General features: G+C 39.4%; 1 protein-coding gene across 2 annotated transcripts in view; it reads right to left on the bottom strand.

Annotated features, from left to right (window-relative positions):
* smg1 (SMG1 nonsense mediated mRNA decay associated PI3K related kinase) overlaps positions 1-25,981 on the bottom strand; it is a 104,930-nt gene that overhangs the window by 18,260 nt on the left and 60,689 nt on the right. For both annotated transcript variants that reach the window (XM_026325613.1, XM_026325610.1), the window contains exons 30-46: positions 25,782-25,933; positions 20,933-21,065; positions 18,021-18,165; positions 17,712-17,850; positions 16,865-17,083; positions 16,584-16,764; positions 15,230-15,391; positions 14,764-14,978; positions 12,930-13,084; positions 11,450-11,672; positions 10,638-10,887; positions 9,464-9,693; positions 4,308-4,553; positions 2,926-3,064; positions 2,657-2,766; positions 2,215-2,433; positions 187-380 (exon numbers count right to left, since the gene is read on the bottom strand). In XM_026325613.1, the coding sequence (XP_026181398.1) occupies positions 187-380; positions 2,215-2,433; positions 2,657-2,766; positions 2,926-3,064; positions 4,308-4,553; positions 9,464-9,693; positions 10,638-10,887; positions 11,450-11,672; positions 12,930-13,084; positions 14,764-14,978; positions 15,230-15,391; positions 16,584-16,764; positions 16,865-17,083; positions 17,712-17,850; positions 18,021-18,165; positions 20,933-21,065; positions 25,782-25,933 (3,112 nt within the window). The remainder of the gene's footprint in view (positions 1-186; positions 381-2,214; positions 2,434-2,656; positions 2,767-2,925; positions 3,065-4,307; positions 4,554-9,463; positions 9,694-10,637; positions 10,888-11,449; positions 11,673-12,929; positions 13,085-14,763; positions 14,979-15,229; positions 15,392-16,583; positions 16,765-16,864; positions 17,084-17,711; positions 17,851-18,020; positions 18,166-20,932; positions 21,066-25,781; positions 25,934-25,981) is intronic.

Below are 25,981 nucleotides of genomic sequence, written 5' to 3'. Positions count from 1 at the left end.
TTGGGATCAAGATCTTAGGAGTACCTAAAAGTCTTCAGTATTTAAAAATTAGGTAAAATCATTAAGACTAATTGATTTTAATAAACTCATTATTGTAGACAACTTCTTTGTGTAACATTACTTCTCAATGCCAGATGTTCATTTTAACATGGATTCGGGATAAATGAGCTCTGTGCTGTCTCATACCTTTGCTCCAGGGTGAGGATAAGATGGTCAGGATGGTTCTCTGCTCCCTCCAGGAAGGCCATCTCCTCCTGCAATTTTGTTTGTATTTTCTCCCCCCGGCAAAGCATCTCCTGGAGAACCAAGTATTCCTCCACGGCCTCTTCCACCTGTGGCAGTACTGCCAACATCTCGTCACGATTCTTAAACCAGTTCACCTGTACATAATCCATACAATACACAAATCAGAACATAGTTATGTAAAGCACGTACTTCCTGACTCTCATGTGTAGCTATGTTGCCTGCCTGAAGAAAAGCAACAGGAGTTTATCTATAATATAATATCTTCCAATTAGAAATGGGTGCTGTAACATTTATCCGTTTGTGATATCGCTATGCTGTTCACATGGTGGTGGTATACAGTGGGTACGGAAAGTATTCAGACCCCTTTAAATTTTTCACTCTTTGTGTCATTGCAGCCATTTGCCAAAGTCAAAAAAAGTTCATTTTATTTCTCAATGTACACTCAGCACCCCATCTTGACAGAAAAAAACAGAAATGTAGACATTTTTGCAAATTTATTAAAAAAGAAAAACTGAAATATCACATGGTCATAAGTATTCAGACCTTGTGCTCAGTATTGGGTAGAGCAACCCTTTTGAGCTAGTACAGCCATGAGTCTTCTTGGGAATGATGAAACAAGTTTTGTCACACCTGGATTTGGGGATCCTCTGCCATTCTTCCTTGCAGATCCTCTCCAGTTCTGTTAGGTTGGATGGTGAACGTTGGTGGACAGCCATTTTCAGGTCTCTCCAGAGATGCTCAATTGGGTTTAGGTCAGGGCTCTGGCTGGGCCAGTCAAGAATGGTCACAGAGTTGTTCCAAAGCCACTCCTTTGTTATTTTCGATGTGTGCTTAGGGTCATTGTCCTGTTGAAAGGTGAACCTTCGGCCCAGTCTGAGGTCCTGACCACTCTGGAAGAGGTTTTCTTCCAGGATATCTCTGTACTTGGCCGCATTCATCTTTCCTTCAATTGCAACCAGTTGTCCTGTCCCTGCAGCTGAAAAACACCCCCACAACATGATGCTCCCACCACCATGTTTCACTGTAGGGATTGAATTGGACAGGGGATGAGCAGTGCCTGCTTTTCTCCACACATACCGCTTAGAATTAACGCCAAAAAGTTCAATCTTGGTCTCATCAGACCAGAGAATCATATTTCTCATAGTCTGGGAGTCGTCCGTGTGTTTTTTGGCAAACTCTATGCAGGCTTTCATGTGTCTTGCACTGAGGAGAGGCTTCCGTCGGGCCCCTCTGCCATAAAGCCCCGACTGGTGGAGGGCTGCAGTGATAGTTGACTTTGTGGAACTTTCTCCCTTCTCCCTACTGCATCTCTGGAGCTCAGCCACAGTGATCTTTGGGTTCTTCTTTACCTCTCTCACCAAGGCTCTTCTCCCACAATTGCTCAGTTTGGCTGGATGGCCAGGTCTAGGAAGAGTTCTGGTCATCACAAACTTTTTCCATTTGAGGATTATGGAGGCCACTGTGCTCTTAGGAACCTTGAGTGCTGCAGAAATTATTTTGTAACCTTGGCCAGATCTGTGCCTTGCCACAATTCTGTCTCTGAGCTCCTTGGGCAGTTCCTTCGACCTCATGATTCTCATTTGCTCTGACATGCACTGTGAGCTGTAAGGTCTTATATAGACAGGTGTGTGCCTTTCCTAATCAAGTCCAATCAGTTTAATTAAACACAGCTGGACTCCAATGAAGGAGCAGAACCATCTCAAGGAGGATCAGAAGAAATGGACAGCATGTGAGTTAAATATGAGTGTCACTGCAAAGGGTCTGAATACTTATGACCATGTGATATTTCAGTTTTTCTTTTTAATAAATTTGCTAAAATTTATACATTTCTGTTTTGCTAAAATTTATACATTGAACCTGTGGACTTGGACTCCAAGCTCATCATTAAAGCTTAACATAAAAATCTTCCACTTTCTACCTCATCTAATTATCTAATATAAGAAAAATACTTCCCTTGCATGATCTCACCTTAATCTCAGCCACCCTGGAGGAGAACAGAGAGCGTGTGATGTCTCTCTCCATCTCCCTTTTACTCTGCTTGCTGTCAGCCTGTTGGCCTCCTCCTCCATACACTGCACCAGCGAAGCCCACCTCCCCACCAGCGGTCCAGTCCACCAGGGGATCGTAGACAAAGGCCTCCAGCAGGGTGAGTAAGGTCTCTCTGCCCCGACGCATCATCTGAACTACCTGAAAGTACACATTAACTACAGAAGTAATTCAGCAGAAAAGCAACTATCTGAAGATAGTATAAAAAAACATTTTGATTACACTATTTAGGTGCCTTAAACAAGTGCCCAAATGGGTTTACATCAAAGCCATAAACTGTATATATAGAAACTCAGTTTAGTGTGCATGTGATGGGGTCCGTGAGAGTGAGATGGGGATGAGCAGTTTGTAACGTAAGAGTAACCTGTTCACAGGACAGCCTAAAGATGCCCTCCACCCCAGTAACTCCCAGAGCAGTCTCAATGTTGTGAGTCATCCTAAATGGAACTTTCTCCGGCACCCGCAAGCTCTTCCCTAGTGACACACACAAACACACACAGCTATAAAAGCAGAAAAAAACAGGACAGCACAACAGATGAATGAAATTACACACTATAAATTTCTCATGAAGTGGTTTGTGTCATTCTCATTAAACTGACTCAAAACATAGTCAATTAAACAGTTGAAACTGACCCTTTTCAAAGCATACATTGTAGTCTATATGCACCACCTCTCCAGTGGTCATGTCAATCAACACATTGTCAAGGTGACGATCACCAAGGCCAATGATGTATCCCACCATCGACATAACAGCAGTGGATCTGGCATAGGACTGGAGCATGAAAGAAAAGAAAAGAAAAAAAAAAAAAATCATAAACCACACAGAACACTTATAATGGACGAAGACTGGTCATTGAGATTTCTGAACATACTATAACTATAGAAGCTTATTTCCACCATTGAGATGCTAAATAATATGATCTCCTGATGAGTTGCTCAATATTTGGACTAGGGCTGCAGCTGTCGATAATTGTTTTTTTAAAACAGTAATACAATAGTGTAATACCTGACAGAAAAGACAGGCTACCTTGAAATGACATTACCTTGTGTCAACTCCGCAGAGTGAGCCAGTCTGGTTCACAACTGGATCCTTTTAGGAGTCAGCTTATTCCGTGCTTTGCTTACTTGCAGTTTAACACGACTTATTAATTTAGTTCATTACTTCGTTTCCAACAATATACTTTCTGTTCAGATGTTGAAGCATTGATAAAGTGCTGTTGTGTTATGCCAGTTCTACTTTACAATACACACACTTCTGTCAAGTTTGAAATGATACCAGACTATTGCATTTTTGAACAACAATACTATTGTGTAATGCATGACAGAGACGACAGGGTACCTTGAAATTATGTTACCTTGTGTCGGCTCCGCTGGGTGAGCCAGTCTGGTTCACAACCGGATGCTTTCTGTTCAGATGTTGAAGCATTGACTAAGTGCTGTTGTGATTCGCCGATTCTACTTTACAATACACGCATTGCACTGTGTTGTCATCTTTTGTAAGTTTGAAATGATCCGAAACTTTGAACATTTTCTGCCTTTTACGGATGGTTTCGCTGTGATTATGGTCCGTGTGGAACAATGATCCTTAGGGCAGGGCCGGTCTGATAATGCCAGTGATAGTAATTAAACGAATACTTGGGGCAAAGAATTTGTTTTGAGGATTTTTTGTAATTGAGTTTTTTGATTTACTTGAGTAATTGTTGCAGCCCTAATTAGGACTTGGTATCTCAAAATAATATTTATTATGAGATACAGGAGTGTTTTATTTTTCATCCCAGTGGCAGAAACAGGGTTCCTTATATAACTTTAAAAAATAATAAATTATAAAATATTCCAAAAGTAAAAAAAACAACAAAAAAAAAACATCAGTTAACCCTCTGGGGTTGACGAACGCACCGACGCGTTTTGTGGCATCTAATCCCTATAATGCCAAAAAGAACTTACTCTATCAGTTTTGATTGTACAGAATTAAATTAAAAATTTTAATGACTGATTTTCAGAACAGCTATTGTTACCTGGGTGACCCTCCACCACTCGCTGGGTGTGGTGCAGGAGCACCACAGCTCCTTAGCCAGCAGGTTGGAGGGTGTAGCCTCCATTAATTCTTTCAACACTTCCTTCATGACACTGAGAGGCCAGTCTCGTCGTGTCACATCTAGACTGAGCCCCACTGCCTTTAGAGCTGGACCAATATGGCTGTAGTAGAGCTCACTGGGACGGGGTACTTGAGGTACTGGCTGCTGCTGGAATGAGTCTTGGGCCTGGTTAGGGAAAAAAAAACAACAAACAAACAGTAATTTTAGCTCTTATCTAACATATGAGACACAATGGATAGGATCATGGGGCCGCAATAGATAAGGTGCTCAGAAAATGGCCTGGTGGAATTTCCAGAATCAAGTTCTTGCTATTCAACTGATCCAGCATAGAGTTGGAGCGATTCAAAATGCCACACTTTTTTACTGCACAAAGTTTGTGGCTCTATGTAATGGACGCAGTGGGTTTCAATCCTTCACCAAGCTATAAACAAATCTAGTGCGTAGTTGTCATTTCTGCCACCAGGTATCGCAAAACCTAGTAGCCTGTTTGTGGATACACAAATATATAGGTACAGTGCCATAATAAATAATAAACTGTTACACCAGGTTTCATGTATCTCTTCAAAGATCTATTAAACATGGAGCATAAGACCATAAGTTACTAAAATAGTAAACACCATTGACAGTGCTAGAATTAAAGCATCTTTGTCAACAGTCATTTCAAATATACCACACAGTTTTGTGTAAGGCCTGAATACCTTTTAAAGATTGCATTTGAATTTGAATGTAAAGCTCCAGCCTTGTCAGAGACTACACTAACTCCTAAAAGTCTCCTAAAACGTACATCGCTACAATGCAAAATCACCAGTGTTTAATACACTCAGGGTTGATTTCAAATCAAATCAAATTTATTTAAAGTACTGTTGACAGAATAAGATAATTAAATATCTAAAGAACAGTTAAAAATAAGTATAGTTAAAACAAAAAATAATAAATCATATAAATAATATATAGTCATTAGATTAAAAACAATGTATCAGACTTTACAATGTGTTAAAAGCCAAGGAAACTAAAAACGTTTTAATCAAAGATTTAAAACGAGCCATATATGTAGCTGCTCTAATATTGAGAGGTAGAGTATTCCAAAGTTTGGGGGCTACAAGGGCAAAAGCATGGTCAGAAGGTAGAGCAGACCATGAACCAAAGGGTTGGATTCTTGGCTTCACTAGTCCACATGTCGAAGTGTCCTTGGGCAGGACACTAAACCCCTAGTTCATTGGTGTTTAAATGTGTGAATGATTGTGTGTGTAAATGCGGGAATGGACATTAATCAAACCCCTACTGAAAAAGCTGAGTCTTGATCCAGGATTCTTGGCTACTTATAGACCAATATCCAACCTATCTTTTATGTCTAAAAACCTTGAAAAAGCTGTTGCTAAGCAGATATCTGACCACTTGCGTAGAAATGAACTATGTGAAGATTTTAAATCACAATTTAGAGCACATCATAATATAGAAACATCACTATTGAAAGTCAACAATGATCCTCAGAAAATGGACTCATCACTGTACTTTGCATCTTATTAGAGACTGAAACGTGTGTGGGATCAAAGGAACAGCATTATTTATCAGACAGATTCCAATTTGTTTATGTTCATGATGAATCTTCCACACACACACACACACGCACACACAAGTTAGTTATGGAGTTTACCATGTTTTGTGCTAGGACAGATTCTCTTCACTTTATACAAGCTTCCTTTAGGCAATGTTATTAGGAAGCACTCTATTAACTACCACTGCTATGCAGATGACACCAGGATTTGTACCTATCTATGAAACCTGATGACACAAACCAGTTAACCAGACTTCAAGCATGTCTAACTGACAAAGGGCCTGGATGACCTGTAACTTTCTATTTTTAAATTCAGAGAAAACAAAAGTTATTGTATTTGGGCCTAAAATAGCTTTTCTAACAATATAGCTACTTTAGATGGCACAGCTCTGGCCTCCAGCACTACTGTGAAAAACTTATTTTTGAGATATGTTCTTTAACCCTTGTGTACTGTTTGAAAACACTACCCTTTTGTTATATTCGGGGTGAAAACTACTAAACGTAGAAAAAAAAAAAATCCAAGATTTTAACTCTTTAAATGCCAATTTCATAAGCGACGTCACAGATTTGTGTACCATGATCTAAGAGATCTAGTTGGTTGGTTGTCATCAATGCACAAGATCAATGAGGTAGGAGGGACCCAAGCCATTTAAGGCCATAAAAACAAAAATCAATAACTTAAAATCAATTCGAAAACAAACTGGCACCAGTGAAAAGAAGCCAATACCGTGAATATATGCTCAAATTTATGTTTTTTGTTAAAACTCAGAACCATCTGGAGATGACATAGGGACAACTAATTGACACGCATTGCAGTCATCACGTCTGGACGTAATGAATGCATGAATCACTATTCCAAAATCTTTAAAAGAGAGAAATGACTTGACTTTGATTAGCAACCTCAGATGGAAGAAGCTAAATTTCACAACTGAATTATTTGGCGTGTAAAATTTCAAGTCACTATTGAATATCACTCCCATTTTAAAAAATGGTTGCCTTTAGGTGAGAGGTGGAACATGTGACAGAGGTGCGTTTTTGTTGCCCAGGTGTGTCCCATTACATTGACTATTCAAACAGTAGTGCTGAATGTCTATGCTCAGTTTCAGATTTGGGTTTTTCCTGTGCAGACTGCATTTATGGTTAGAGGTGTAACCAACATGAAAACCACAGAGCTGTCTACGTGTGAAAAACGAGCAATTGTGAAGCTGAAAGAATATGGAAAATCAATCAGAGCCATTGCACAAACATTGGACTAAGTAACAATCTTTGAATGGGTAGACCAAGGAAAACAGCAGCTGTTGACAACAGACACTCTGTGAGACCTGTACAGAACGACCTTAAAACAACTGTTAGTGACATCAGCAACAACCGCAGGAGTGAAGATATCACAATCCACTGTTCACAATGGACCAAAAGTACAGAGGCTACACCAGGAGATGCAAACCACTCATCAGCAAGAAAAATAAGGAGGGCATGCTGTAATTTGAGAAAAATTACAGACGAGCCTAAAAAATTCTGAGACAAAGTTTTATGGACTGATGAGACAAAGACTAACCTTTATCAAAGTGATGGAAAGGCTAAAGTTTGTTATTTTGTTTTGGCTATTTGTTCAAAACTCTTCATACAATCTACATTACCAACATGCATCTTGGCCAAATGGTTAATCTCACTTCCAAGACTCACTCAGACCACTAAAAGACTTCATACATGTCCCCAAATACACTTGGCTATTTTAAGCTAAACACTGGCAACAGTTCTCATTTAGAAGGCATACACTATCAGACATAACACACAGAACTAAAACACATTAACAACGAATACATCAATTGAACTTTGAATGATTTTTCAAATACATGATCAGTATTTGATCAGAGAACAACTTTTTCCACTTTAGTAACTGCAATGAAGTTCATGTAAGAAGAATGAATATCCTTTTTTTTTTTCTATCCTACCATGCAGTGGGTGAGAGGCAGGTCCATCCTAGACAGATTAGCAGTCTATCACAGGGCTGACACACAGTCAGTCACTCACATTTGCACCTACCGGCAATACATGCCTCTTTTCCATTATACAGTTTTAGTACTACTCGGCCCTCCTCTGCTTGACTTGGTTTACATCATTTTCCATTGTTTATCGTTGCTGTTCTTTTCTCTCTGCTCTATCCACTCACCCCAACCAGTCGAGGCAGATAGCCGCCCAAACTGAGCCTGGTTCTGCTGGAGGTTTTTTCTTCTGTTAAAAGGAGTTTTTCCTCTCCACTGTCACCAAGTGCTTGCTCATAAGGGATTTGTTGGGTTTTTTGTTTTTGTAAAGTGCCTTGAGATGATTTGTATTGTGATTTGGTGCTATACAAATAGAATTGAATCGAATTAAATTATCAGAGTTTCAGTTTATTTCCTGATGAAGTATCAAATAGCTACAACATCCTATAAGTTGGAAAAACATTCATATTCCAGCTGTAGTAAGACAGACAAGCTACAAGTTAAACTCGATCAAACTAAGCTGTCCTCAGTGCAGGACAAACTGGTCTATGCACTCGTCTCACAGCGGTTGCTGAGGGACCATCTCTAGTGTGGAGGATAGCTTGTTCTGATAAAATTTGGCTGTAGCTTGTCTGTCTTACGCCGTTGTAAAAGGCAACATATGTGTTTTTACAATGTTTTGCTATTGACTTATTGATCCAAGAACCAAAATCTCAGCAGTAGGCTATTTGTCGTCATTGCCCCTGCACCCCTTGGGGCATGCTGTAAATCCCAGCCTGGGTAGTAGACTAACGTTAGGCTCTCATATGGGAAAAAAAGTACACATGGACATTCTTCAAAAATGTGCAAGATGTCATTTATGATAAATTCTAAACGTTCTCACCTGTAAAAAAAAAAAAAAAAATATATATATATATATATATATAAATAAATATATATAAATAAATAAATAAATATATATATATATATATATATATATATATGATATGTTTATAGGTTTTCACTAAAGACATTTTAGGGTTGATTTAACACTGATGATTTTGCACGTATACATGTGTATACAAACTGCTAAAATATGTGATCATCCAGCACAAAAGTCAGTTTTCTGACTATAACTTCAATTTATAACAAAGTTTTATGCGCAGAGTCTCACAGCTAAAAATTAAAAGGAATTCCTATCTTGATCTCAGAGTGCAGCTTCAAACGGGATTGAACAGTCATCTGCTAAGACCTTTCCTATTGTACCTAGGTTATCTTTGTTCACAGTTTAGTAAGATTTACACACAATCTGTTTACAGCAAAAGCTGACTACACGGCTTTTTCTTTACTTCAGTTTCTGAGTAAAAATTCATTACAGTATGGTCTGTGCATGCACAGGGTGATGTACGTGTGAGTGTAAGCTGAGCTCCACCTACAGTGCAATGCATGCAATGCTGAGGTAAAAATTACAGTCAAAGTAAAAGTGGCAACTCACTGCGGCACCGTTTGAACAGCTACTACTGTATATCTACTTTCTACTTAACAGTTAAGGACATTACCTTCTGAGCCTGCAATACTGCCTCTCTCTGCTGCCAACGCTTGTAAAGCCCAAAGAGTGGTGTAGCTCCATCAACCCACTGGATTAGTCCTGAACGGGTTCCAAGGGGGGTGACAGAGTAGTGGCGGGCATGGAAGTGTGGCTGCTCCTGCTGGTTGATCTTGGTAAACATGGTGTTGACAATTGATAAGAACTGCATGATGCGCTCATCCAAATGCAAATCCTCTAGACCTGAGAGAAACAAAACTGTATTCACTATTTATGACAAATCAGCTATGGTGCCAAACCTTGAGGTTTGCATACAGTATGTCAACTACATATAGTTTATACAGTAGCTTCAGAGCTCATGTCATAGTTGCTGTACACACAGCGTAACCCCAGAAGCTATCCTTGTGTATCCCAAAATTTGGGACTGCATGAAATGTTCATACAAGTGCTAACTGCAGATAAAATAGAAATGTAAATTGGAGACTTGTTTTGTTTAATGCATGCTTGTCCTGTTTTCATATCCTTGGTCCTGATTTTTATTCTTTTCTTGAGAGGCCTTATACAACAAACAAAGCAGCATATTTTTCATATCTGAAGGTTCTAGTGCATGTGTGGAACATCCCTGCATATTCATACCTCCAATTATAGGTATAAAAACAAGACGTGGATAACCAAGACTTTAAGAACTGCATTATACTAGAAGGCACACTCAAAGGTGGAATGAAGTGGCATGATGAAATGTTTAAAAATGAGCATTGCAGTCCACATGATCAAGGTCTGTCCAGGAAGAAATTCATATTGCTGCAATTCTTTGTACACATGAAAGGCAACAAAATAGACGTGCACAGCTAGTCAATCGCGGCACAAAGTGGGTGAGAATGTGGGATTGTTTTGTTTTATAGTATTACAGAAATTAGTGGAAACAGCTCCCCACGCCCATTGTTACAAATTGGAACCAATTCCAGCTACGAACCATAAATTAAGCTTTAGTTAAAAAAAAAAAAAAAAAAAAAAAAAAAACTCTTTAAAACGTCTCTAAAATTTCTCTATATTGAGCAAATGTTTAGAGTTTAGACAAACATATTTCCTTTTCTTTGCAGTACTGTTTGATTAATATATAGACTCTGCAGAAGAGAATGAATTTAATAACCCCAACCCAGATTCACAGCTTCAAGCTCATCTCCTACCTTTAAAAAGGTACGGGTAGTTCCGCCCATCTGAGCCTAGAAAGAAGAGCTTCTTTGGCTTGGTCTTGGTGGGCAGGATTGTGATAGTGTTGCCTACGCTCTGAATGGTGATGGTGTCTGATGCAGAAGACACTTCACCTGGCAGGGCCATCTCTGTTGCAGTCATAGACACCAGGCGAGGACTGATCTCATCCAGATGAAGCAGATAGCTGGCTCGCTTCTGAGCACGCTGCTGCAGGCTTATCATGATCTAACCAACAAACACACCACTTGGTTCCAGGTTGCAGTTTTTAATAATCTATGAGAAGGACTGCAACAATGCTGTATATTTTTTCAGTCAACTGTGTCATTCAAAAGAGACAGCAGCGTACGGCTGATTGTCTGGGAGCATGCCAAAGATATAAAGCATAGCGCTTCTATACCAGCAACTCAACTTAGATTTTAGAGTTTTGCAGTAAGGCTGGGTTATATTTTTAGGTTTGGTTCTCTCTTAACTTCATTAATCATTTTTACAGAAGACAACAGAAACAGTCATGTTGGCTGACAAATGCAGTAGTGTCCATATCGCAACTTCATTTATCATTATTAATAAATATCTGCACCCACATTTTCTCTAAGTTTATGCAGTGGTTTTTCCAAGATATACATTAACTTCATTACAAAGAGGAGGCTGACACATAAAGGACAAAAAAAAAAAAAGTAACAGCCAAGGTAATTAGAATAATACAAGTATAAGCCACTGTCTAAAGTTAATAAAAATCTTTGCAAAAAAAGTCTAAAACATATTTGGGTGCACAGAGAGGCAAACAAACCTGTCTGAATGGAAGCCAGCTACTAGCAGGGTTGGCAGGATTTGTGGGGTTTTTCAGGCGCTCAAGTGCAGAGGTGATGGCTTCACCGTAGGTCCGCTGGAACCAGGTCTCATGCGGTGTCTCTGCTTGAGCAGATGTGATGCTGCTGACGTGATCCAGGGCAAAAACCACAGGACGCATCAGAGCAGAGTGTTTCTCACGCATAATGGCAATCTTTTCATCCCTGCAGCACAACACATACTGTAATTAGATTGGCAATCAAGTATACCAGGATCTAAGACCCCCCAAAACACTTTGGATGTAGAGGCTCAGCAATCAATAAGCTGAGAGCATTGCTGAATAGGGCTTTAACTCAAGTATGTATTCTTGGTAGGACAACTCAACTTTCAGTGAACACCTCCAGAATGGTATGAACAGTCCTGCATCACAAGTACTGTGTAGTCTCTGCAGAAAATAATCACTTTCCATTATATTTATGAAAAATGAACTTTTCGAAACCTATCCATCTGTGCCGCTAAGTATCACAAATACACGTACCTGGGAAAAAAAGCCAGGCGCAAACAGGGAGAACATTCAAACTCTGTACAGAAAGCCCCCAGATTGAACAGGATTTAATTCAAAGTGGCTCCAGAAGCCTGTGGGAGGGACTAAGAAGTATAACAGACTAAAAACACCATACACAACAGAGGTGGAGGTGTCTCTAGTAGACAAGTTGACCACATTTAATGCTTGCTTTGAGGCTGCAGCTTGCCATTCTAATAAGCCTTCGGGAGAGTGTATACCCTGAAGACAGCAGAACCACAGCATTCCAAGTCTGGTCCTTAAAGCCTGCACTGACCAGACATGTGGTCACAGATATTTAATATCTCCCTTAAACAAATGGTAATCCCCAACATGCCATCAGTCACAACACCCACTCAAGACTGCCCGAGAATTCCACAATACACACCAACGTACAAGTTGAAGAATGACTCCCCCAAAAAAAGCTTAAAATGTAAACTGCCAGAAATCAAATAGGATAAAAGGCATTAAGGCATTTGACCTACAACCTAAAAATTTAAAGACCTGTTTGGTGAAATGGGAAGCTGAAAAAAAAAAGAGCAGATATGGTGCTGAAAAGATGCTGTGTATAACTGTAGAGGATAAAAAAAAAGTTATGTTTAAAAAAAAAAAAAAAAAAAAAAAAGTAAGTAAAAAAGGTAAGTAGTAAGCGTGAAGATAGACGAGAAAGAAAAGGACAAGGGGAAGACAAAAGTATAGGAGAACCAAAGGAAAGACGGATGAAAGTGCAGAAACAAAGGAAGAAACAAGTAAGGAAACAAAGGAAGAAGAATGGATACTGAGGAAAAAAGAAGAAAGGAAAAAAGTAAGGTTGTATTGAATATTATATTGTAATCACTTGTTAAGTATAATTATATTTCAACTGTCAAGATCAAGGAAAAAGGCTCATCTTTTAAAGGCCTAAATAGTTAAAACTCACCTGCGCAGAGTGTTGTTGTTCTGTACCCTCTTGACCTCATCCTCCAGCTGTTGAATCCTACGCAGGACATGCATGTGCTGCTGTTGTAACACTCCAAGCCACAGTTCGTCCCACAGTAAGGTCACTCTGCGCAGCTCACCCACCAGCTGCTGAACCTGCTCAGCACATAGCATTGGTTATAACTATGTGATCCAAAACACTTCTACAGCCACAGTTTTGTAGAAATTTGTTTCTTTCTTTGCCAAAATCTTCCACACTCATTTTTAAAGCGTTCATCTCTCAAAGCTCATTTTTCAAAAATAAATGATCTATTATTAGGTGAGTGATTAGGTTAGTATTATTTTGTTTTGAAGATTGGCAGTGGAGATTAGAGTGGTGGAGATGAAAACCAAGTGGAAATGTTGACATAAGTAAATACAGTCGCTGACTATTCTGTGAACTTAGAAAGTGCGTGGTGTGAACATTATACAATGTTAGCTGACCTAGCCGCATACTTGCCAAGTAATGAGCTAACGTAACTAAGGTGCTTTATTATTTTTGTGTGCTGAGAAATAGCAATAACATGCAATATATTAAGCATTGCAATTATTCATTAATAAATGAAAGAAAACTCTGCTTCATATTTACATTAAAGAGAATGGCAACTTCACTCCACATGGCTAATTTGCATACATCAACATGAACACAAAGCTAATTACAAAACCACTAAGTAGCATATTGTTTTTATGATGAGTGCCTATTTCCTAGGCAATTACGCAAGAAAGCATATTTAAAGTACATTCATGGAAAATAAATTGAAACACTGGGCTAAGCCTCACTAACTGGAAATCTGGTCTTTTCAAAGAAAACAACCAGGTTCAGCTGAGAAAGTAATGACATTATCTGACAGCACTGTTCATAGCGACTGATTATTCAATTAGGATAATTTCATAAATCAAAATGGACCAATTTATACCTCTTATTAAATTATAGATTCTGTAATTAAATGTTAAGTTTGCTATTCGGTTGAAAACACAGACGAGATGAGGACAGCGAGGGAGAGAAGTGGAGAGAGCAGAATGGAGTCAGCAGAAAGAACACTGGGGAAAAACTACCATATAAATGTCACATTCTCCTTAGGAGCTGAGCACCCCTAAAAGTCTGATCCTAGAATAGCCCCTGACTTTTAGTAGAAAAATGTGAATACCCAATGAAAACAAAACCAGCACATCATATTGTCCAAAAATAATCTGCATCATAAATCGACCATCGGCTGCCCTGCTTTCTAAAAGTTGGCACTGTCCATAGAAAAACTCATATCGCTCGACCTCTATCATATATAATATATGTATTTTTTTTGTTAAACGGTTTCACAATTGTAGAAGGTTACATGGAAAAAGTAAAAAAAAAAAAAAAAAAAAAGACACTTCAGTCTGGTTAGGCAGTAGTATGTTCCTTACAGTTACTGCTAAAAACACTCCTTTCCTACATTGTAAACCCTTGCTCATGGTTTCTGCTCACCCTCAGATGGATGTAGACATGTTTTTATTTATATTATAATCAGTGGAATGTGTATGCAGACCCTTTCCACACATGCACACTAGGAAACAATCAACACTAACATTAATTTTGACTACAAAAAGGGATGAATAAATTATTTTTCATTGACCCTGAACTTTCCTTCTCATAGGAAAGCGTATGGTTATTTTTTAGACAACGTTAAGGGAGTTAAGGCTTTTTATTATCAGTACTCTTTTCAACTGCTGCCTGCCAAAGTCTGTAAGAGTAGAAATGTTGCCAGCATAATAGATAGTAATCTATGAAACAGTGCAGAAGTCCAACTGCAGCCTCCTACCTGAAGCACCATAGTAGGGTTGGCTAAGGACAGCTTCTCCACAATTTTGCTGTAACAATCCTGCATCATGGCTTGGTCTTGACTGGAGCAGAAGGTTGCCAGCTCTGCTGGAGCTCCTTGTCCACCATTCTCTGGCTGCTCCTCCTCCTCTCCAACTATGCCATCTCCCTGCATGCTGCCCAAAAACGTGGGCAAAGCTGATGGCAACTTGCTCCCTGTCAATACATAGTTGATGTATTTACATTTTATTAGTATACATAATTTCCTGTTATGGCTACTAAATTGTTATTTTCACTTTAACACAGTTTTGTGTCTAGTTTTCACCAGGTGCTCATCCAAATTAAATGGGGTGTTTAGATGTGAAGACAAGAATTAATTACTTATAATCCTGATAAATGAGACATGTTTTAATCAATGTCTCACTTTAAGAACCTGCAAGTAGCCAGTCAACAGAATTAAAGAATACCTGGATTCTGAGCCTCCCCTCCCAGGGAGAGAGAACCCACAATGGCTGGGTAAAGGATAAGATGTGGAGAGTCCTGGGCCACTCGACATAGCAGGCTGCATATGCTTTGTCGGATGTACGCCTCTGGGTGGTTGAGACGGGAAAAGAGCTGAGGGATGATACCTGGGGACAACATACATTATCAGGATAAAACTATACTATATCACATATTCAAATAGTCTCTCCAGAAAAGAGATTCATTGTGCTGACAAAACGTTGTGCAATAAATAGAAAAATAGTGCATGTCAAATGTAAAATCCTGCTGTTCACTCCGAGTCAAGTGAAGCAGCTTTTATTTGTCATTTCGTACATAGTGAAGTGAAACTATATTCCTCCTGGAGCGATAGTACTACATAAAGACAAAACAATATACAAGAATACACACATCTAATTAGCTATGAATAATTAACTAAGAACCATAAGCTACAGAAAGGGGTCGAGTGCATGCAGTGCAGACAGTATATTAAACAATGTTCATTGACAATATATGAGACAAAGGCACAATTAAGGACATCACTGGGACAAGTGGTACAAATAAGGTATGACACAAAGTACTGATTTAGAGAGTAATAATCTATTACTGATTAGTACAGGTAGCTGCTGCTAACCTGTTTCTGCACAACATGGAAGCTCCTGTCAGGCATCAAAGCAGCTAAGGATTGACTACAAGAAAGCTGACTCAGTGCCTCAAAAATGGATCCTGGGATGCTTGGAGCTATACAACATGAATAGGACTCTAAGAACCTTCATAAGGAACTCAATGGGACTGTGGAAAACAACTCTAGAGGCCAACTTCAAGCTGATTGCACAAGTCTCCATTAAGTGCAGCATCCACCAAGGAGATGCTCTGTCCCAGCTACTCTTCAGCATAGGCCTGAACCCCCTCAGCCAGATCATCACTAAGACTGGCTTCAGATATCGACTATGAAATGGAGCAACCATCAGTCACCTCCAGTACATGGAGGACATCAAGCTGTATGCCAGGAGTGAGCGAGATTTCGACTCACTGATCAACAACAGAAGGATCTATAGCAATGACATCGGAACGTCATTCAGACTGGTCATATCTGTGCATTGCCATACAATCGTGAGTCAGCAGAGTGAAGAGCAGTGGACTGAGCACACAGCCTTGGAGGGCATAGGTTCTCAGTATAGTGCTGTTAGAAAGACTGCTCCCAATTCCGCCTTCCACTATTTTTCTTGTCATCTGAACATACATAACTTTAACACCTAATGCATTTAAATTAAAATAGTTAAATAATGTCATACCTGTGCACAGAGTACATATGAATGCTGATTTTGCAGTATGACATACCTCTCCAAGGGGCTGTGGGGGTTGAGGCTAATCCCAGCTCAAGCCCCTCCCTCAGTTCACTAGCATGCTTCACCAGCAGACGGAGAAGACGAAGGGTTGCCATCACAATCACATCATCATTGCTCTGTTTGCTGTTTTGACAGGACAGCAGGAGTTTAGGGTCATCCTCATCTATAGGAACCTAAAACAAATGGACACTCAGAATGAAGGAACATGTTATGGGCTTTAATAGCAACACACACACCTTCATCAGGTTCATTCAGTGCAGGCCCAAAACTCACCTGTCCAGCATTGAGCCTGAGAAAGGTGAAGTAGGCATGGCAAGAGACCCGATACAGGCTGAAGATGCGTTCCACAACTCGTCTCCAAACCTGGATCAGACCATCTGTGACATTTTGACCAGCCTCCCCCAGCCATGGACATGAACCAATGAGCTGCCGCCAGATCACATCTTCCATGTCATCCTCATCATCTTCCTGCTGTAGAGCCATGTCCTCATCCTTGTACATAACAGAAAAGCAGAATTAGCAAGATGTCCATTGTGCCAGAATGACATACATAATCACTTGAAAAAGTAAAACACCAAAGAGCTGCATGCAGAATGTTTCAACGCCCAGCATTTGCTGCTTTACTGGCAGCAATCTTTTTAGAAATACTAGAGGCCAGCATGACTTTTTTCCCCCCAATCACACTGATTAATGACTAAAATGCTGCTCTGCCTGGTAAAGGGTTGGTTTTCAGACCTTCCAAGCAAAGGGTTTTTTGTATTTCCCAATATGTATACTCTAGTGGCATTTCACTAGTGTGTTCATCCTTTGTCTGTTTTGAGTCTTTTACATTAAATAGTCCCAGAAACTACAAAGATGCAGGTGACAGAAACTTACCTCAGGGTCCTTTAAACTGTGAGCCCATGTCTTCAATGGGATTACATCAGGCTCATTACCCACAATTTTTGGCATTATCTACTCTGACAAATTCAAAACTCTCAAAGAACAGCAATATTTGGAGTAGTTAAAGTCATAAATATAAGTATGATATTTTAAATGTGACAGACAAGCAGACACTGATGATAAAGATGTGTTGTGACAGCACAAGTATATATATATTAAAAAAAAATTAAAAATCTACCTGTATGCCAGTAGGTCTACACATGGCCTGTCCAAGAATGCTGAAAATGAAGTTCTTGTCTTCTTCACTGGTAGCTGCTGGCAGCAACTCCTCTATCTCCTTCTTTTCCCCAGGAAGAAGAGGTAATCCCTCACCTTGGCTGAAAAGAAATGGAAAAACTAAGTGTAGGAGTCCAATACAACATCATCAACTACAGCATCAAAAATGAACCAAAACCTCTGACAAACCAACAAAAAGATTATCAACTTTAGAATGGTAGAATTATATCATACAGGTGAAGTCCCACATCGGTACATTCAATCCACTAACCTGGCATTATCCACCACCTTCCTTCCCCAGCGATAAGCCCAACTGGCCAGAGCTGCCCAGGACTTGGCCACCTCTGGAGCCAAGCTGGTGGAGAGCTGGTACAGTTGGCCTAAAACAAACTCTGGCTCCCCAACACCCACACTCACTGCAGGAAAGACCACCAGGATAAAAATGTAACTATCATGCAACTATACCTTTAGAGAGAAAAATCCACAAGTCTTACATGTCTTAGAAATGGTATATGATATTGGGAGTTAAAATGTCTATGAATGTGCCATATTTCCTGGATTATAAGTCGCACTGAAATATTAGTCACTTTTAGTGAAAACAGCCTAATTAAATAGAAAGAAAAAAAACAAAAAAACAAAAGTCGCTTTGGTGTATAAGTCGCTATTCTAATTAGTCTATCTTAGCTTATGAAGAATGTAGGCTAGGCATAACAAGTGCATAACGAAATTCATTCATCTGCTGTAAAGCACTTTGCAGCATTTTCACTTGTATTATATTGGTAGCTCTGTTCTTGCGCCTGAGAGAGTGGCAGCAGGTCACCAGTAGCTCCCGGGTTTTTCAACACTTATAATTTTGTCTTAGTGTGTTCTCTTAGGTTTTTTCTACTTTAACGTTAATAACTTGGCTCAATAAACCTAACGTCTTGGTTTGTGGGCATTTCTACATGCTTTTTCTCTTTCTTTCTGGCCTTTTTGTGTTTGGCGCTCAGCATGTTTGATATTCACGATCAAGGCTCTGACCCAAGCAATAAAATAATCGTGTTGACACCACACACTGGAGGATTGTTTAGACAAATAATCGGTTGAGACAAGCCTCCACGATCACTGGAGGGGGCAAATCAGACATCAGCCTAAATTGCACAACAAGCCAGAGGATTTAAAAAGAAAAAAAAAAAAAAAAGAAAAATTCTGTATATGGACTGGGATGGGGATATTTGGTACTCATTTTTCAATTCTAAATCTTGGTGTCAGAACTCAGTTCAATAACCACTGATGATGGTTAATGTGTAAAAAGTAGAGTAAGGAGTGAGTGTAAACAGCTTTTCTACATAGCTGGCAATGGTATTTAAGTTAGTTGCATTAAACTGAAAACATTGTACACTCTTCTCCCTATATATAATAATGCTGATTTATACAAAAAAGGAGAAAATCAATGAATACATAACTGGAAAAAAGTATAGACTTCCTACTCCACTTCTATCTTTATTCAATTTTTATTAAAAAAAAAAAAAAAAATACAATGAGCACAGCAGTCACCTGACAACTATAAAAACCTTTCTTCATCCTTAAACTTTCTCCTTCACCCTCATACCTCAGACAAATATTTCTATACCTTTTAAATTAATATCTCAACATTGATTAAACATCTTTAAACTATTACATAATTTGACACTATAAAATGATACACAGAAAATTCATAGTTGTCTTCGAAAATTTTATTCTTTGACTATAGGTTTTTATAGAACAATTTATCATATGTTTGAAATATTCTTAAAATGCCTCATATGCTTTGTTAACCTGAATTTCATTATAAATTTCATCCCAATTGTGTGCAAATAATTTATATTTAAAAGGAGTTTATGGACTCATCTGTATATCCTCTAACACCTTAAAAATCTGTTTTCATCCACATACAGTGGGTACGGAATGTATTCAGACCCCTTTTACATTTTTCACTGTGTCATTGCAGCCATTTGCCAAAATCAAAAAAGTAAATTTTATTTCTCATTAATGTACACTCAGCACCCCATCTTGACAGAAAAAAACAAATGTAGAAATTGGCTGGATGGCCAGGTCTAGGAAGAGTTCTGGTCATCCCAAACTTTTTCCATTTGAGGATTATGGAGGCCACTGGGCTCTTAGGAACCTTGAGTGCTGCAGAAATTCTTTTGTAACCTTGGCCAGATCTGTGCCTTGCCACAATTCTGTCTCTGAGCTCCTTGGGCAGTTCCTTCGACCTCATGATTCTCATTTGCTCTGACATGCACTGTGAGCTGTAAGGTCTTATATAGACAGGTGTGTGCCTTAGCTAATCAAGTCCAATCAGTTTAATTAAACACAGCTGGACTCCAATGAAGGAGCAGAACCATCTCAAGGAGGATCAGAAGAAATGGACAGCATGTGAGTTAAATATGAGTGTCACTGCAAAGGGTCTGAATACTTATGACCATGTGATATTTCAGTTTTTCTTTTTTAATAAATTTGCTAAAATTTATACATTTCTGTTTTTTTCTGTCAAGATGGGGTGCTGAGTGTACATTAATGAGAAATAAAATGAACTTTTTTGATTTTGACAAATGGCTGCAATGACACAAAGAGTGAAAAATGTAAAGGGGTCTGAATACTTTCCATACCCACTGTATATGGCTACTCATTCTCCATCAATGTTCTGTTTGTTTATACCTCTGAATTCATACCCATCCATAGTAAATACACCTTGATATTAATTAACTTTGCATAGACTCCTACTGTTAAAGTGGATTAATACATACTCTGTGTGTAAGTTCTTAGATGTTAGTTCTTCATTTGACAATATAGATCACAGCTTTCTTATTACAGAAAATGGAACGTGTGATGGGATTAAAGGAACATGGCTAAAGTGTATTTTTTAGACAGATTCCAATTTACTCATGTTCATGATTATCCTTTCACTCATAAAAGTTAGTTTGCTGAACAGTCAGCAACTGTATTTTCTAATGCTAACTTTTAAACTTACCTGTGGTTTTGACCACCACCATGAAATCAACAGCTACCTACTTCTACAACACTGAGCTGCCCACAGATGCGCAATCAGTCAATGAGTCCAAATTTCTCTGGCAGTATGAAGACTTTGATGTGTCGAGCGTGGATACTTAAATCTAAACACTTAATATTTATTTGATGTGCTTATACTGTAACTCTTACCTGAAGTCTCAGCAGTAATGTGAGGAATGCCTTGGTCATCAAGTGGAAGCTCCAGCAATGCAGCAATACTCCGGCTCAGAGGTGACATGCTGCCCACAGAATTAGATAAGTTCACAGCACCTGACTTTATCACCTAGACCAAAACATAAGACAGGATAAGAAAAGAAAAGATGAGATAAAACAAAATAAGATAAAGTTTATTCATCCTGAAGGGAAATTCAGGTAGTCTTAATTAGTCAGTTGAGTGATCAGTAGTCATCTGCCATTGGCTATGGTGTTGTAGAGCCTGATGGCAGACGGGATGAAGGATCTCTTGTATTGTTCACACCCGCAGTGCAGTAAGGTGAGTCGTCCACTGCAGCTGCTTCCCTGCATCTTTTAAACCACAGGCTCCAGTGAGACCAGCTTCATTCATTTCACTGAACCACCTTTTTGCAACAGTTAACATGACTGAACTAATTCTTTGACAGTAATATGACCAGCGATACACCATAAAGCCAGTCCTCCACCTTTTGTCTTACCACTTGCCTCAGCATATCTACCTGCATGTACCAGGGTGAAGTCAAGCACATCCACATGAGTCTTTAATGTTTTGATTAAACCAGGTCTCAGTAACACACACCAGGCTACACTCAGAACAGTTATAACTCACTTGAGAGCCTCACTCTTAATCTCTCACATGCAAACTGGAAAACACAAAAACCAGTTCTATTGGTCATTGTGTACCGTCCACCTGTCCCTTACTCAGAGCTTTTAACTGAATTTCCAGACTTCCTATCTGATTTAGTGCTTAGGTCAGATAAAGTCATTATAGTGGGAGATTTTAACATTCATGTAGATGTTGAAAATAATAGTCTCAGCACTGCATTTAATTCAATATTAGATTCAATTGGTTTCACTCAAAATGTTAATAAACCCACCCACTGTTTCAATCACACCCTTGATCTTGTTCTGACCTATGGCATCGAAATTGAACATTTAATAGTTTTTCCCCAAAATCCTACTTTGTCAGATCATTCTTTAATAACTTTTGAATTTAAGATGATGGATCATGCAGCGTTTAGAAGAAAATTCCACTACAGCAGATGTGTATCTGCTGTTAATAAATTTAAAATTTTATTTGCCTAAATCCCACTCCCTACCAAATTGATCATAATGTTAACAGTGCTGTAGCCTCACGGCGTGAAACGCTTGATACTGTGCCCCCTCTGAAAAAGAAGTTAGTGAATCAGAGGAGATTAGCCCCATGGTATAATTTACATATTCGTACATTAAAGCAGGCATCAACAAGGCTGGAAAGGAAGTGGCGTTCCACAAATTTAGGGGAATTTTATCTAGCCTGGAAAAACAGTCTATTAACATATAAAAAAGCTCTCCGTAAAGCCAGAACTGCATACTATTCATCACTAATAGAGGAAAATAAGAACAATCCCAGGTTTCTTTTCAGCACTGTAGCCAGGCTGACAAAAAGTCACAGCTCCGTTGAGCCCAGTGTTCCCTTAGCTCTCAGCAGTGATGAATTTATGAGTTTCTTTACAAATAAAATCACAACTATTAGAGATAAAATTCAGCAGATACTTCCTATATCTGTAATAAATGAATCTTCTACTACAGTAGCTCTTGAATCATCTGTAGGACCTCAGTTATGTTTAGACTGCTTCTCTCCCATAGATCTCTCTGAATTCACATCAGTAGTTGCTTCATCGAAATCATCAACGTGTCTCTTAGACCCTATTCCGACTAGACTGCTTAAAGACACCCTGCCTAGTCTTGATCCTGGAGTCTTGGCTAATTATAGACCAATATCCAACCTGCCATTTATTTCTAAAATCCTAGAAAAAGCTGTTGCTAAGCAGCTATCAGACCACTTACACAGGAATGAACTATTTGAAGATTTTCAATCAGGATTTAGAGCACATCATAGTACAGAAACAGCACTGTTGAAAGTTACCAACGATCTTCTCTTAGCCTCAGATAATGGACTTGTTTCAATACTTGTCCTCCTAGACCTTAGTGCAGCATTCGACACCATTGACCACAACATCTTATTACAGAGACTGGAGCATGTGATTGGTATCAGAGGAACAGCGTTAAAGTGGTTCCAATCCTATTTATCAGACAGATTCCAGTTTGTTCATGTCCATGATGAACCTTCCACACGAACAAAAGTTAGTTATGGAGTTCCACAAGGCTCCGTGCTAGGACCGATTCTGTTCACCCTGTACATGCTTCCTCTAGGCTATGTCATTAGGAAGCACTCTATTAATTACCACTGCTATGCAGATGACACTCAGTTATATCTATCTATTAAACCTGTTAACACAAACCAGTTAAGCAGACTTCAAGCCTGTCTAACTGACATAAAGGCCTGGATGACCAGTAACTTTTTACTTTTAAACTCGGAGAAAACAGAAGTCATTATATTTGGGCCAAAAAATCTCAGAAATAACTTTTCTCAAATTATAGCTACTCTAGATGGCATAACCCTGGCCTCCAGCACTACTGTAAAAAACCTTGGAGTTATTTTTGACCAGTTTTGACATGTTCTTTAACTCACACATAAAACAAATCTCTAGAACTGCATTCTTTCACCTGCGCAACATTTCCAAAATTAGGAACATCCTGTCTCAAAATGATGCAGAAAAACTAGTCCATGCATTTGTTACCTCAAGGCTAGATTACTGTAACTCATTACTATCTGGATGTCCCAATATCTCCATAAAAAGCCTCCAATTAATCCAGAATGCCGCAGCCAGAGTCCTGACAGGAGCTAGCAAGAGAGATCATATTTCTCCTATATTGGCTTCTCTTCATTGGCTCCCTGTAAAATATATAATAGAATTTAAAATCCTTCTTCTCACATACATACATCTCCCTTCATAATCAAGCTCCTTCATACCTTAAAGACCTCATAGTACCATATTATCCCAATAGACCACTTCGCTCTCAGAGTGCAGGTTTACTTGTGGTTCCCAGAGTTTCCAAAAGCAGACTGGGAGGCAGAGCCTTTAGTTATCAAGCTCCTCTCCTATGGAACCAGCTCCCAGACTGGGTTCAGGAGGCAGACACTCTCTATACTCTTAAGACTTAAAACCTTCCTCTTTGACAAAGCATATAGTTAGGGCTGGCTTCAGGCAACCCTGAACCATCCCTTAGTTATGCTGCTATAGGCCTAGACTGCCCGAGGACCATCGGTGCACTGAGCTCCCCTACCCCTCCCCTCCCTTCCCCCCTCTTCCTCTCCTCCCCCCTCACATGTATATTCCACCACTGAATGTCACTAACTTCTCTCTCTCCTAGTTTGTGCTCTCTCCCTCTCTCTCTGTACCTTCTGCAGGTGTCCCTGGTCCTGGAGCTGTATTTCGCTGATGTGCAGTTACTGGCCCCACCGACCTGCAGTGTCTTTGTTGTTTGTTGTTGCTGTTCTCTTCTCTCTGCTCTATCCACTCACCCCAACCGGTCGAGGCAGATGGCCGCCCAAAACTGAGCCCAGTTCTGCTGGAGGGTTTTTCTTCCGTTAAAGGGAATTTTTCCTCTCCACTGTCTCCAAGTGCTTGCTCGTAAGGGATTTGTTGGGTTTTTAGTTTTAGTTTTTGTAAAGTGCCTTGAGATGATTTGTGTTGTGATTTGGCGCTATACAAACAAAATTAAATTGAATTGAATTGATTGTTCTCTGAGTCTTAACCAGCGCCCCCAGCTCATCATTGTTCAGCAGAGCTAACATTCTACATAATGATGGATGGCAGGAAGGGTTTGTACTTCCATCTCCTGCCTTTAGCTTAGCAGCAACTCGACATCCACGGAAGAACCTCTTCAGTTCAGATGGAATAGGGTAATACACTCCAGATTTGCTTGATTGTAGCAAATCAAGCAAATCTTTGTGTAGATTCTTTTCCCCACAGTAATATCCATAAGTAATTAAGCAAAGTACCACAAGTAGTTGTCAAAAATATTTTTAAAAAAGTGAAAATTTCAGGAGCAACAAGACTTTGCTGCCATCTGTTCAGGCACAAATTCTGAATGATCAGTTCTTTAGTCATTTTAACTGTTTTATTGTGCATACTGGAAGAATGAGTTCAAGGCAGTGATTCCTAAACTTTTTTTGAGGGCCCCCCTTTCAATATAAGATTAATTTGCTATATAAATTTTTACATTTTGCTTTGATCCAACAAGATCGCTTCAAAAAGTCTGTTACACTGTCAAAACTGTTTACTTTTGACTACAAAAATTACCTTTGGCTTAGTACTCCAGCATGCTTAATGCCTCCCCACAATAGTGCTCAAACACAGGGGCGTGTCTAGAGGGGCCAATGGTGACCATGGCCACCCTAGTGGCCACCCGTACAACAGACCTTGCTAAACTGATTTCATGAGAACTGATCTCTGGTCAGCATAGTTTTGACTGTGAAGCAGTGCAAGTTTTTTTCCTCTGTGGAAGTTGAGGGTAATTTGATACCACTTGCAATGCTGCAGCAGTGGAGAGATTTCAGTCAGACAGTGAATTGATTCAGGTTGTATTATCAGCTTTAGCTTTTGTGGTGGTGGTGAGCATGACACTGATTGTTTATTGCTGTAGATTGCAATGCACAATTGAACATCCGTACACATTTTGATCACCTGCCATTCCTTAAGGCCACTCCCCCACCAGCCCCCCCTCACCCAATAATTTTTGGGAAGCACCGCAATATGCAAAGCAATGTTTGACAGCTATTGCTTTGAAGATATATGGAGTGTGTAGCACAATAAGACCTTTGCACCAAGGAAACATTTCATTTTAGGTTTACACACTAAAATTATGAAATTCAGTCCAAGATAAAGACAGTTGAGCTATACTGAAAGGTAAGGCCTGCCTGTTTAAGCTGAGGTGTCATGTCCTTCCAGTCAGCCAACAGCCATTTGCAGAGAGTGAGCAGTGAGCGGCAGGCGGCACCTTCATTCTTCCCTACATGACAATAGGCCAGAGCGGCCCTGCTCAGCATCTCCATGGCGGTCATGGACTGGCCTGTGGAGAGAGACACTGCTTACAGAAAACGGAAGACTATACCTTGAG

The sequence above is a fragment of the Mastacembelus armatus genome, chromosome 8, assembly GCF_900324485.2.
Source record: "Mastacembelus armatus chromosome 8, fMasArm1.2, whole genome shotgun sequence".
Lineage (NCBI taxonomy): Eukaryota > Metazoa > Chordata > Actinopteri > Synbranchiformes > Mastacembelidae > Mastacembelus > Mastacembelus armatus.
Note: the sequence above shows the minus strand (reverse complement) of the source record. Positions and strands in the feature narration are given on the sequence as shown.